The 13,121-nt window shown below is 55.8% G+C and overlaps 1 protein-coding gene across 1 annotated transcript in view; it reads right to left on the bottom strand.

Annotated features, from left to right (window-relative positions):
• Positions 1–1,115, bottom strand: part of PRRX2 (paired related homeobox 2) — a 45,574-nt gene extending 44,459 nt beyond the window's left edge. Inside the window, exon 1 of the mRNA XM_082695912.1 lies at positions 614–1,115. Within this exon, the coding sequence (XP_082552038.1) occupies positions 614–884 (271 nt within the window). The 5' untranslated portion in view covers positions 885–1,115. The remainder of the gene's footprint in view (positions 1–613) is intronic.
• Positions 1,116–13,121: the final 12,006 nt, after the last annotated feature.

Below are 13,121 nucleotides of genomic sequence, written 5' to 3'. Positions count from 1 at the left end.
GCCTAGCTGGCTCCTTCGGCTTGGGAGATGGGGGCCCGGCATCCCTGTCCTAGCCAAGGAGCCCATCCGAGGACCCAGCAGTAGCTGGGGTGGGATGGGGGGCAGGCGGGCCGAGTTCGGACGGAACCCAGTTGTGTGACTTGGATGCTCTGGCCCTCCCAAGACTCGGTTTCCCTAGCTGTGCCGCGTCAATAATCACACCCACTTCCCAGGGGACTCGATCCGGCAGCGCGGCCCCGAGGGCTGTCCCCCACACCCCCGCCCCGGGCACAAAGGCGGCCCACTTCCCCGCCGTTCCCACGACTCGCGGCGGTGGCTCTGGCCAAAAGGCGGCCGGGCCCCTCCCCGGGGGTCGAGAGCCCTGGTGCCCGCCGCCCACGCGATCACGGGTCACGGACAGACAACCTCCACCGTCCCGCGGCGCGGCGGGGCCAGCCCAGCAGCCTCCCCCCCCCCACCCCCGCAGCGGATCCCGCGCCGCGCCCGCGCCCCGGGACTCTCTCCCCCCACCCCGAGCTCCCCCCACCGGCCGGCCCCGGACCCCGCGCTTCCGTTCCCACGCCCCCGGAGCCCCGGCGACCCCGGCGCGGCCCCGCCCGGCGCCCGCACTCACCGTCCTGCGGCGTCGCCTCGCTGCCGCTGCTGCCCCCGGACGGCTCCCGCGCCGCGCCCTCCCGCGCCTCGGCCCTGGCCGCGGGGCGCACCGCCAGCCGCCCGGCCGCCGCCACCTCCTCCAGGTCCAGGAGGTGGCTCACCGTGAAGTTCTTGCGCGCCTGGGCGCAGTCGCCGGGCCCCAGCGCGGAGGGCGGCGGCGGCGGCGGCGGCGGCCCCGGGCCCAGCGGCGGCTTGTCCAGGGCGAAGGCGGCGGCGGCCGCGCTGTCCATGCCCGCGAGGGCCCCGGCGTCGCCGGCGCGGGTGGCAGGCGCGGGTCGGAGCGAGCGCGCCCCGGCCGCCCCGCGCTCGGGCCCCGCTGCCCGCCGCCTCCTCGCCCCCCGGCCGCCGCGGCCCGCCCGGCGCTGACGTCGGGGAAGCAAACTTTCGCCCTCCCCTCGGCCGCCTCGCCCGCTCCAAGTTGCTAAAACGCGAGCTCCTCGGGCCACACGCCCCTTCTTGAAGCGGACCTCGCCCCTGCCTCTCCTCCTTCCTCCGCCGCGCCTCGCCCGCCCCCACCCTGCGGCTGCGGGGGGCGGGGAGGGGGTCCCGCGCGGAGTCCGGCGGGAGGCTGGGGGCGGGGAGAGGGGGAAGGAGGGGTGTCCTCCCTTCACCCCTCCCCCCCACACACACCATAAGGAGTAGGAAAGTTCAGTGTTTGGGGTTGGTTAAATCCCCCAACAAGTGTGTGTGTTGTGGGGGGGTGTGGGAAGCAACCGTGGCGGGATTAGCAGCGCACACACTCCCCCCTTCACTGCCCCTTCCATTCACAAATTCCTCCGCAAGGGTGAAGGGGGGCGACTCTGAGACAGCTGACAGCGGAGAGCCCAACTCCCAGGTCCACCCTCATTCCCCCACGCACCCCAATGCCTTCCTCATCTGCCGAAAAGAAGCCAAGGTCCACCTTGGTCACTCTACCTGCCCCCCCGCCATCCAGGAAGCGGCTCATTCTCAAGCTTCTGGGGTGTAGACAGGGCGCGGCACCCCAACACACACACCCCCGTTGCCCACCTCCAGGAAGCTCCAGGCCCTTCCCAAGGAAAATCAGGCCGGTAGGAGAGAGTTCTCCCCTCCAGAATTCCTAGTTTACACACAGAGAGGATAGACAGCCAGACGACAGCCAGACTGACAGATGGACAAGGTAAGAGAGAGGCAGGCTTGGGTCTCTGCTCTTGTTTTTGTTTTTCAAGGAAAGCGTGGAAAAGATGCCTCTGGTGGCAGAACTGAGACTGAAAGCCATCCGGGTGCCACGGGCCTTTCGGCAGGCAGCTGCTGGGTGCCCTGGCTCTGTCCCTGCACAGCCATTGTGTGGGAGTCCCGGCAACAAGCCCACCAGGAGCGAGCCTTCAGGGTGTTCTTTCTGTGCTTTTGCACAGAGACCCGGCCCCTGGGAGCCTATAGCCCAGCAGACTGGGTTCTGCATGAGTCACATTTTTCCCCCAGAGACAATGGAAAACCCCCGAAAATGAGGCTGAGTGTCCCCCAAGTGGTGTTGACCTGGGCAGTCCTCAGAGGTGCACACATGGGCGGATTGAGGGTTCGGAGCTAATATGGTGTTTCTCCCTTAGAAAGCTGCCCCCCGAGGAGTGCCCAGTGAGAAAAGCCAGCGAAAGAAGGGGCAGTGCACACGGTGGGTGTGGCTGAACCATTTTCTGTGGGACGGAGCAGAGTGGGGCAGCTACTGGCTCTGGGAACTCGCTGGGAGCGCCCCGCCCTCCTGGATCGCCCACCAAGCCAAGAGTGGGGGCTCATCCCAGGAAAAGGGCTGCTGAGTGTCCCAAACAGCTTTGGTGTCAGAGACCAGGTTCCGGGCCCAGCTCTGCTCGTGCTGGCCTCCAGAGGGTCGCCTTCCCTTTCCTGACCCCCAACTTCTTCCCCGTAGGTTGGGCCAAATGAAGTACCAGTCTCCTGGGCACTAGGGGGATTCTGCAGGTGAAATCTTGGACCCAGGGCCGAGAATACAGGGAGGATACTGCCAGTATGGGCCTGTGGACCTGGGAAGGGCCCAGGAAATGGTCTATGTCCCATTCCCTTGGATGACAGATAAGGAAACTGAGGCAGCAAAGGCAGAGGCTCCTTCCAGAGCTCGGAGAACCAGATTGTTTTGTCCAAGCTCTTCCATTGAACAGGTGGGTAAAGTGAGACCCAGGGCCGAGAGGTATGTGAGTGGGTCTCAGTCACAGCGGCTTCCTCCATCAGCTTGGTCATTCACTCATCCTACACGTACAGAGAGGTTATGACCTGGATCTCTGTACGATGATGATGGTCTGGCCCCAGCTTTCTGGATTAAAATGCAGACCTTGATCTTCCTCGCTGTGGACCTTAGAAGTCTCTTTACACTCTTCCTCTCAGTTACCTCATCTATAAAATGGGCAGTTAGGAGAATTAAGTAAGTTGATATAGATATAGATCGATGAATGGATCAACAGGTCAGCGGATCGATCTATGTATTGTGGGGAACCTCGCATGGAGTGAGCACTCAGTGTCAACAATTGTCACTTTTAAAACATTTATTCCAAGGGGCGCCTGGGTGGCTCAGTCAGTTAAGCGTCTGCCTTTGGCTCACGTCATGATCCCAGGATCCTGGGATCGAGTCCTGCATCGGGTCCCCTGCTCAGTGGGGAGCCTGCTTCTCCCCTTGCTTGTGCTCACTCTCTCTCACTCTCCCTCTGACAAATAAATAAATAAAATCGTAAAACAAAACAAAACAAAACCCACACTTTTCTTCCAAGGAACAGTGGAGGGCAGTGATAGCGAAGTCAGACTCTGGAGCAGCAGGGGGAGGGGACGGCGGGGGGCGTGTCTTCCCCCCTACTTACGAGCTGTGTGGCCTTGGGGAGGTCACTTATCGGTTCCCTCTGAGGCTGGTCCATCATCTCTACATGGGGATCATAAAGGACCAACCCAAAGAATTCCCGCAAATTTGGCATTATTGTTATTATTATTATTTTTTTTAAAGATTTTATTTATTTATTTTATTTATTTATTTGAGAGAGAATGAGTGAGAGAGAGCATGAGAAAGGAGAAGGTCAGAGGGAGAAGCAGACTTCCCAAGGAGCTGGGAGCTGGATGTGGGACTCGATCCTGGAAGTCCTGGATCAAGACCTGAGCCGAAGGCAGTCGCTCAACCAACTGAGCCACCCAGGCGCTCCTATTATTATTATTATCATCATCATTATTATTACTGCTGTTGCCTTTCAGTTGTTGCTACCTTTGCCAGTCCTGGGGCTGGGGGCCGGGGTGGCACGGACATGGCAGTGTGGGGAAGGAGAGGCATAGCCTCTTTCCAAAGCTCAGCCCTCGAGCAAGAGAGAGCTCCAGGCCCGTGGCGCCGTGGAAACGCACCCAAGGAAACTCCAGTTAACCCCAAGAGGACAGAACTCATTACCCCAAAGGGATACGGCTAGAAAAGAAATAATTTCCATGGTCATAGAGATCAATGCTGTGATGCTAACTCAGAACGGGGAATGAGGGGTGAATAGGATCCCGGCTGGGAACTTAGAGAACCAGGCCTGCTCCCGGCAGCTGGGATGGGGACAAATAAAGGGGAGCAGAGACGAGCAGAGACGAGCCCTGCTCACCAGAGAAGATTTCATGGAGAAGGAGCTGACGTTTAATTGGTGGGTCTGTTGGAGGTGGGATCCTAGGTCTGACCATGAATGGAAGTGCATATTTGGGGCACCTGCGTGGTTCAGTTGGTTGGGCATCTGCCTTTGGCTCAGGTCATGATCTTGGGGTCCTGGGATCGAGCCCCACGTCCAGATCCTTACTCAGCGGAGAGCCTGCTTCTCCCTGTCCCTCTGCCCCTGCCGCTCTCTCTCTCTGTCAAATAAATAAATAAAATCTTTTTTTATTTTTTAAGTGCATAGTTACCTGAGTCTCAAAAGCTCATGTGCTTAAAAAAAAAAAAAGTTAATTTTCTTATCACAGAAATAAGATGCTTAGAGATTTTAGAAGATATAAATAAAATTAAAAAAATAAAAATCACATATATTCCATTGTAAGAGCTCTCTGACTCACAGTAAGTACTCAATATACTTTTTAAAAGTTGGTTTAAGGTCATAAGAGACTCTTAATCTCACAAAACAAACTGAGGGTTGCCAGGGGGAGGGGGGAGGGAGAGGGTGGTGGGGTTATGGACATTGGGGAATGTATGTGCTATGGTGAGTGCTGTGAAGTGGAAACCTGGTGATTCACAGACCTGTACCCCTGGGGCTAATAATACATTATATGTTAATAAAAATTTTTTTTTAAATTTTAAAAACCCAAGTTAGTTTAAGGAAAGAGATTGAGGATAATTGCTATATTTATTCAATACGACAAGGACAAGGAATGAGCTAAAAATACTTTTTGAGGGGCGCCTGGGTGGCTCAGTGGGTTGAGCCTCTGCCTTCAGCTCAGGACATGATCTCAGGGTCCTGGGATCAAGCCCCACATTGGGCTCTCTGCTCGACAGGGAATCTGCTTCACCCTCTCTCTTTCTGCCTGCCTCTCTGCCTACTTGTGATCTCTCTATCAGATAAATAAATAAAAATCTTTTTAAAAAATGATGATTTTTGAGTATATCTTTCTAGCTTATATCTATATTCTAGATAGACAAAGATCATCTTGTAAGTCAAGATATTGTAAGTCGAGCTACAGTGTAACAACCTTTTGTAAGTTGCTGACTGTGTCTCGTCCACCACTATTTTTAATGAAAGCCTAGGGATGCATCAGTCCCTACTGTCAGACATCTATACTTCTTTTCTTAATAATAAATACCTAGGATGTCCGGATATGGTAGGCTGATAATAGCCTCCCAAAGATGTCCACCTCGTAATCCCCGGAATTCGTGGATTTGGTAGTAGATGGAATTAAACTTGCCTCTCAGGTGACCTTAAGTTAAGGAGATCCTTTTAGATTACAGGGTGTAATCACGTGGTCCTTTAAAGTGGACGAGGGAGGTCAGGGGGCCAGGGTCAGAGCCACACAATGTGAGAAAAACTCACTGGCGTTGAAGAAGGAGGAAAAGCAGCCACAACTAAGGTAGGCAGCCTCGAGAAGCTGGAAAAGCAAGGGAGCAGAGTCTTCTTCCCCAGAGTCTGTAGAAGGAAATGCAGGCCTGCCCAGCCCCACCTTAATTTCAGCCCAGGACTCTCTGATCTCTAGGCTGGAAAGGTAATGCATTTTTATCAGTTTAAAATACAAGGCTTGGGGGCGCCTGGGTGGCTCAGTGGATTAAGCCGCTGCCTTCGGCTCAGGTCATGATCTCAGGGTCCTGGGATCGGGTCCCGCATCGAGCTCTCTGCTCAGCAGGGAGCTTGCTTCCCTCTCTCTCTCTCTCTGGCTGCCTCTCTGTCTACTTGTGATTTCTCTCTGTCAAATAAATAAATTAAAAAAAAAATTTTAAATAAAAAAAAATAAAAATAAAAAATAAAATACAAGGCTTGGGATCATTTGTTACAGCAGCAAGTACAGAACTCACATGCTGAGTCAAAGATTCTGCCAAAGGTTTAAGACTTTCGATTATTATTGCCGGATAGTCTCGAGAAAGCTTGTATCAATATCTACTCCTGAGTCTCTGAGGCCCTGGTTAGCGTGAGCTGGTTTGTTTGTTTGTTTGTTTACAGCAATGTCTTTCTGGATTTATTGGACACAAATAAAAAGTGCACATGAGCAGAATGTTCATGTTCTTCCTCGTGCAGCCTGGGGCTGGGATGGGTGCCTGACTCACACCAGTGCCATCGCTACTTCCAGCGCCTTGATGGTGTGGATCAGAAACTTCTGGAAGCCGCTGGATGGTATGCACTTTATTTTCTTGTCGCTCTTATAAGCACATCTGGGCCTCAAGAACTGGCCCCCAGACCGTCTCTGAATCCTCTGGCCAGTGCCAGTTACATTTCATTTTGACTTATCAGTCTCCCTGGGACCAGATGAACTTCTTGGTTCTCTTTGTGATGATCTTGGACTTCACCATGGGTGTCGACTTCACCTGTGTGTCGACGGCTGCCCCCTTTGTAAGCAGGGCTGAGCCAGAGGGGTAATAATAATTTATTTTCAATTTTGAAAGGCATTTCCTGTTTCAACATGCATACGTTGAATTATTGCTGAAGGTAAATTTTTTTTTTAAGATTTTATTTATTTGTCAGAGAGAGAGAGAGCACAAGCAGGCGGTGCGGTGCAGCAGGCAGAGGCAGAGAGAGAGGCAGGCTCCCCGATGAGCAAGGAGCCCGATGCGGGACTCGATTCCAGGACCCTGGGGTCATGACCTGAACCAAAGGCAGCAGCTTAACTGACTGAGCAACCCGGGCGTCCCAAATTTTTGGTGTTTAATGACCTTTTGCATCTCTCATTTGTAAGATTTCTGTTCGTGATCACTACCCATGTTTCTACTGCAATGCTTCCCTATTTCTCCTGGAGTTATATCAATGTCATTCTTTGGTTACAGCAACCTTGGCGAGACAGTTGGCTGTCAATCACTCAAGGACCAGGCCCATTTCACAGATGGATAAGCAGAGACCGGGGATGACATGGAATCCTGAGGCTCTTCCGGGTCACCTGATCGGCCCCAGTGGCCACAAACCCAGGAGCCTCTTCCGAAGGAGACGGTTTCGCAGGGACGGCCCACAGAGCGACACAGGCTCAGCAGTGTTCACTCTTGCGCGTCTGGGGAATCGTAAACACCGCAGGCTGATGTGACTCAGACGTGACCAGGCATGACCGTGACAGATGGCAGGGTTCTGTAAATATTGTGTCAGGCTGCCATCACAGCGGGGCTCTCCGCACATCCCGGACCCCTTGTCCGCCCCGTGGGAAGTACAGCCAAGCCCAACGGGGCAGGACATCTGGCTCTCTCCTTCAGCTTGCTGCCCAGATTTTTTCCCAAGCCTCAGTTTCCTCCCTAGGGGATCCCCCGGCCGGGATATTCTGCTAAAGTGACTGGTTCTCAGCTCTTGGCAAGGGTTGAAATATTATGCCCCTTTGAAAAATGTTTCTGCCTCACCTGTAAATCCAGAGATAGAGACGCTCTCCCTAAGAGAGGGGCTCACATGTCACGAGTGTTTCTGTGAGCCAGGCGATGTAGCAACCACACTGTCTTGCAACATCCTCACAGATACCATGCCAAGAGGGGAAACGGAGGCTCAGAAAGCATACACTCTGTGTCCCACTAGGTTTGTGAGGCTCTTAACCACCGTGCCAAGTTGTTCTACGAGAATTTAGGACTAGGAAGTTTAGAGTTTCTCTTGAAGAATTATGGTCTCTTCTTAAAAAAGAAAACAACAACAATAACCACAAATATGGGGGTGCCTGGGTGGCTCCGTCATTAAGCATCTGCCTTTGGCTCAGGTCATGATCCCAGGGTCCTGGAATCGAGCCCTGCGTCGGGCTCCCCGCTCAGCCAGAAGCCTGCTTCTCCCTCTCCCACTCCCCCTGCTTGTGTTTCCTCTCTGGCTGTCTCTCTCTGTCAAATAAATAAATAAAATCTTTAAAAAACCACACATACACGCACACACAAACAAAATAACGAGACCTGGCCAATCACTGCATTTCCCTTTTTGCCTTGTCTTTGCGAAGACCAAGTCACAAGCAACTTTATCTGCCCCTGTGGCAAGTCAGTGTATTATCTTCTCTTTTCTCCTCCTTCCACATGGCATTTTTTTAAAAAAAGATTTTATTTATTTATTTGACACAGAGAGGGAGAGAGATAGAACAGGAACAGAAGCAGAGGGAGTAAGAGAGGGAGAAGCAGGCTTCCCACTGAGCAGGGAGCCCAATGTGGGGCTCGATCCCAGGACCCTGGGACCACGACCGGAGCCAAAGGCAGGCCCTTAATGACTGACCCACCCAGACCCCCCCTCTTTTTTTCAAGGTTAGCCAAACGCAGTCGTGAGAAGAGGGGAAACAGGAGCTTGACTGTGGTTGGCTGAGACGAACGTGCCCCGTTACCCCCAGACCAGCTTCCATGTGGCCTCCTGCTTTTCCATTTCAGTTTTAGATTTGGGAGATGCAGTGGCCTGGTGTTGGACACTTTCCAGTGGGGCCAATGGGTCCCTTCAGTCCCTTCCCCTCTCTGGACTTGGGTTTCCTGGTCTGTCGGCGGGAGGCAGCGACAGGGCCTGCATCACCGGCAGAGGGGGCCCGGCTTGTGGGAAAGAGTTGGCAAACATCATCCAGGGGTGTGAAGAAAAGGCCCTGAGGGCTGGCGCCCTGGGGACGTGCTGTCCAGTCGCGGAGCCCAAGCACCCCGGGCCTAGATAGACTCGGACGGGCCGTCCACTCTGTCACAACAAACACCTCTTCCAAGCCGTGGGCTCTGGGCTGCTGGGACCCCGGGGACAACCAGTCAGGACCCCTGATGGAGAACTCCCTCTTGTTACAGGTAGAGAAACTGAGGCTCCCAAGAGAAATGACCAGTTCCAAACTGGGGACCCGTCTCCCGCTGCAGCTGTCTTCTGGAACACTGTCCTTAGCACGCCCGTCTTGCTTTCTCTGGGAGCCAGGGGAAGGATGTCGGGGGGCCGGGGGCACACGCTGAGGCCCAGGGAGCCCTGAGCCTCCTTCACAAAGGCTTCCGGAGCCCTCGGGCCCTGTCCTGGCTCCCTCCGGGGCCCCGCACCAGCTTGCTGTGATTACTTTGCGGTGGGTGGGGTGAGGCGTGTGGGGTTCCTCAGAGCACACAGCATGGCGGGGGGTGGGGGGGGACGGACATGTGCCACGAGGGTGGGGGCAGCGGGTGAGGACAAGGCAGAGACAGAAGGCAGAGAGGGGGCGGGGACGAGGCTTTCCGCTCACCAGCTTAATTGGGGATATAATGGTTATTATTATTTATAACTTGTTCTTGAACCCACGCCAGGAGAGTGTGTTCGCAGCCTGCACGATCCAGGCAGGCGTTAAATAATTAAACCAAGGGCCTAATCGGCGGTGAAACTCCCCATGGGCTTCTACTTCCTTCGTCCGCTGATTGCTGATATTTTTGGGGTGAAATATGACCATTTTTACCATCAAAGAGATCAGAGTTCCAAAGGCAAGAAACGGAAAAAAGGGTGGGTTGGGGGGGCCGACTCTGCCCGTTTTCTTTTCCTCTGGCTTAGTGGTCTGGTAAAGTTTCTTTAGACATGCAAAGATTTACACACCTTTCTGCAGGGAGCCTTAAATTACTCCCCCGGTCCCTCACACATTCCCCCTAGCGCGGGAACAGTAAGTCATTGAAGAATGAACAGACCTCCCCATAACAGCTCCGGCGGCCTTTGAGAAGGAGAATGTCTAATGACTTTTTTTGAAGTGGAGGTCAAGGTTTTTTAAATAAAACAATCTGTATTAACGCAATTTCCTTTTTAGCTGTAGCATTGGATTCCCTGCCCCCTTTTTGGGGGGGGGGTGGGGGGAGGCAGGGGTGGGGAAGGGCATCATTTTTCTCCTGCCAGACAATATGTCCCTAATGAGATACATTTATTTAAAACTCTGTATATCATCACCCTGTCAGGGCCGGCAAGAGGGACCCCGCCGCCGTCTCCCTCTGTGTTTGTTTCAGATTAGCGGGGCCCCGGATGGCCTGCGGGCCACCGGCTCCTGCTCCCTTGGCGTCTTGACCAAGTTGCATTTTGTGCCCCTGACCTGCCACACCACCCCCATCGAGTGACCCAGATCTCGGTACAGCCCTGCGGCCTCCTTGGGTCCGTTCCCTTCCCCAACACCCACCTGCCTCTCCCCAGGGTCAGGGCCGCTCGCTTGGCTCCCGGAGGCCTTCCTGCCCGCATCAGGTGGAAATACGAAATTCCAGTCCCAGCTCCGCCTTCAACCCTGCACAGTTCCCCCAAACCTTCCCTTCTTCATCTTCCAAATGGGGCTGACAAGAGCAACCCACTCTCCCTCCCCCTGGGGTGACCCCGAGACTGTAGGAAGGTTCTGCCGGGCGTCCCTCGCACGTGCTTGGTCTCCAGCTCCCAGGATGTGTCACTTGTAGCCGCAGCCCACGGTCACCAGCACTGTTACTGCTTCCCCAGACCTAGAGCAGAGGCTGTGGGCAGGATCGGCCGGTTCCCCCCACCCCCGCTTACAAGCCAGCTGCACCTGAAGGCGGGGCTCAGTACCACCACCACCACCACCACCACCCCCCCCCGCCCCGACATGTTTTCACTGAGTGCCTTCCGGTGCTGGGGCCAGGCTTGGGCACAGGGATAGAGCAGTGACCCAGACAGCCCAGAGAGAGAAGACAGACAAGCAGCAAGATCTGGGGCTCATAGGATCACGGCCAGGAGGAGGCAGGGAGGGCTTCCCAGAGGAAGGAGCCTTGAGTGGACTCCTGAGGCATAAGCAGGATCCAGCACAAGAAAGGAAGCTGGGATCTAGGATGCCCGAGCAGGGGCCCCCGCCTGTGGGGAGGACCCACAGAGCCTCCCACCTGACTGGTTCCAAGGGACCTGGGCCCTGCAACAGCATCCTTTTTGGTCTCACTGTGACTCAGTTTCCCCTCCCTGCCAAGCTCTTGAGCTTGAATTACATGATCAACTCCCCTGCACACTCCGAGGTCAGGAGACACCCGTTCCACAAATGTGTGCCTCGCTCCTTCCTGGGCCGGCTCTCAGGGCTGGGCCTGGGGCTACTCTGGGGACAGGCCGGTTCCCACACTCAGGGTTCACAGCCTGCAGAGGGAGAGGAAAGTGGATGTTGGATGTGAGCAGGACTTTAGCATCTTGAGGTGGGGTGTGATCAAGGGATGTCTCTCCCCCCGCAACACACACCCTATGTGGGCTACAGGGAAGAAGCTGGGTTTGGGGGTAGGCAGGGAATTACCCCGGAGTTTGCCGGCCGAGAGCAGGGGACCATGTTCTCCCGCTACAGCCCTGGCTGACAGGAGCCTCTGGGAGCCTTGTTTGGGCCTGAGGGCTCTGGGATGCGACAGGACGGGGTAGGCTTGAGACCAGGAGCAGGTTTAATGTGCCAAAGTGGCGGAAAGAGGGGACTAGGCCCTTGCCGATGGCTCAGTCATGGGGTCCCACGCATCCCCACACCTATGAGTACCCACTCTGGCCCAGCTCAGGGCAGGGGCCTGGGGCCTGGAGCGTCCTGCTCCATAGAGACAACTGAGACACCGCAATGCCTCTGCTCCTCCCGGGCCCAGTGAGCTTCCGGCCGGCCTTCCACGCGGCTGCCTCCCCAGAGCCCAGCCCTGTGTCTGGCACCGGTGAGCGTGACATAAATAGCCACTGAATGAAGTAAGAGCCATCAGAGGGGCCCGCCCAGCCCTTCTAGACGGCATCCAGACAGGCCCGAGTTCGAGTCCCTCCTCCCGCTCCTGCCATTCACGTGCCCTGTGACCTTAGGCCCGTCCCTCCCTCTCCTCTGTAACCGGGGGACCCAGGCTTCAGGGTGTGGGGACAATTCACCCCACCATGGGTGTTTCAAGCAGGCCAGGGCCTTCATCAATGCCGGCTGCCTGAGGGGCTCTTGGCCCGGTGTGCTGATTTCTGGAATCCTCCGGAACTACTCTCTTGGTCCACAAAGTGGGTCTTTACCTCTTATCCCTGCTCCCACCTCCACAGCCAAACCTCAAGGCCTAGGCCGCCCCCCCCCCTTCAGGCCCGCTCTCCCTCCCCACCTCGGTCTCAGGCTTCATTTCTGTTCTCTCCCCTCGGTCTGCGTCCCCGCCTGTGGTTTTCTCGCCGCCCCTGCCAGGAATCCTGTCCCAGAGGAGCCAGTACTCCAGGGCTCAACTGTGTTCCTCTTACGTGGTGATGGGAAGAGGGAAGGAGAGAGAGCGGGAGAGAGAGCGGGAGAGAGAGAGAGGAGGAAAAAATCAAAGCCCACATATTGGTTCCAGATGTGGTCTTCTCTCCTAGCTTTCTCCAGCAATTTAATTAAATTCCCCCAGACAGCCAGGAGGGTTTCTTAATGATCAAATTTCCCGGCCCCCTCCTCGAGCGGGCCCACTCTGTCTCCCTGACGGATGGCCGACCAGATTCTTCCTGCGTCCGCTCTGCCAAGCACGGCCAGTGGGGGTGGAGTGGAGGGCTTTCGGGGGAGGGGGGGCACGAAGGATGCTGTGCCCGCCTCTGCCCTCCCTCCTTCCCCCAGGGCTCTGAGCCCTCCCTTGGCAGAGCCTGACCACGCCTGGCTACAACGGCTGGAGGGGGCCCACTGGTCCCTTCCTTGGAGCTCTCTGTCTCTGGGCTGGCCTGCCAGGAACCGAGGCCAACTGGGCACCAGCCGGCCTCAGACGGGACAGTCTCTGGGATCAAGACTCTGGGCTCATGGACCAGCCAGAGATGGGGCAGGCTCAGACCTCCTGGGGACCTTCCCCACACCCCATTTGGCTCAGAGAGGGCAAGGCCTGGGCCAAGACCACACAGACCCGCTTGCCAGGGACAGGAGAAGCAGAGGCAGGCTGACTAGCATTTACAAGGTGAGGATAAGCCAGGGAAAGGCCTGGGCGCTATTTCTTGGGACGGTTCCCCCATCAAAGCTAAAGGTCACTTTCACTAGGCCCCCGA

Source organism: Mustela nivalis, assembly GCF_964662115.1.
Source record: "Mustela nivalis genome assembly, chromosome: 13".
In the NCBI taxonomy this organism is placed as follows: domain Eukaryota; kingdom Metazoa; phylum Chordata; class Mammalia; order Carnivora; family Mustelidae; genus Mustela; species Mustela nivalis.
The sequence above is the reverse complement of the archived record's forward strand: the minus strand, read 5'-3'. Positions and strand labels throughout refer to the sequence as shown.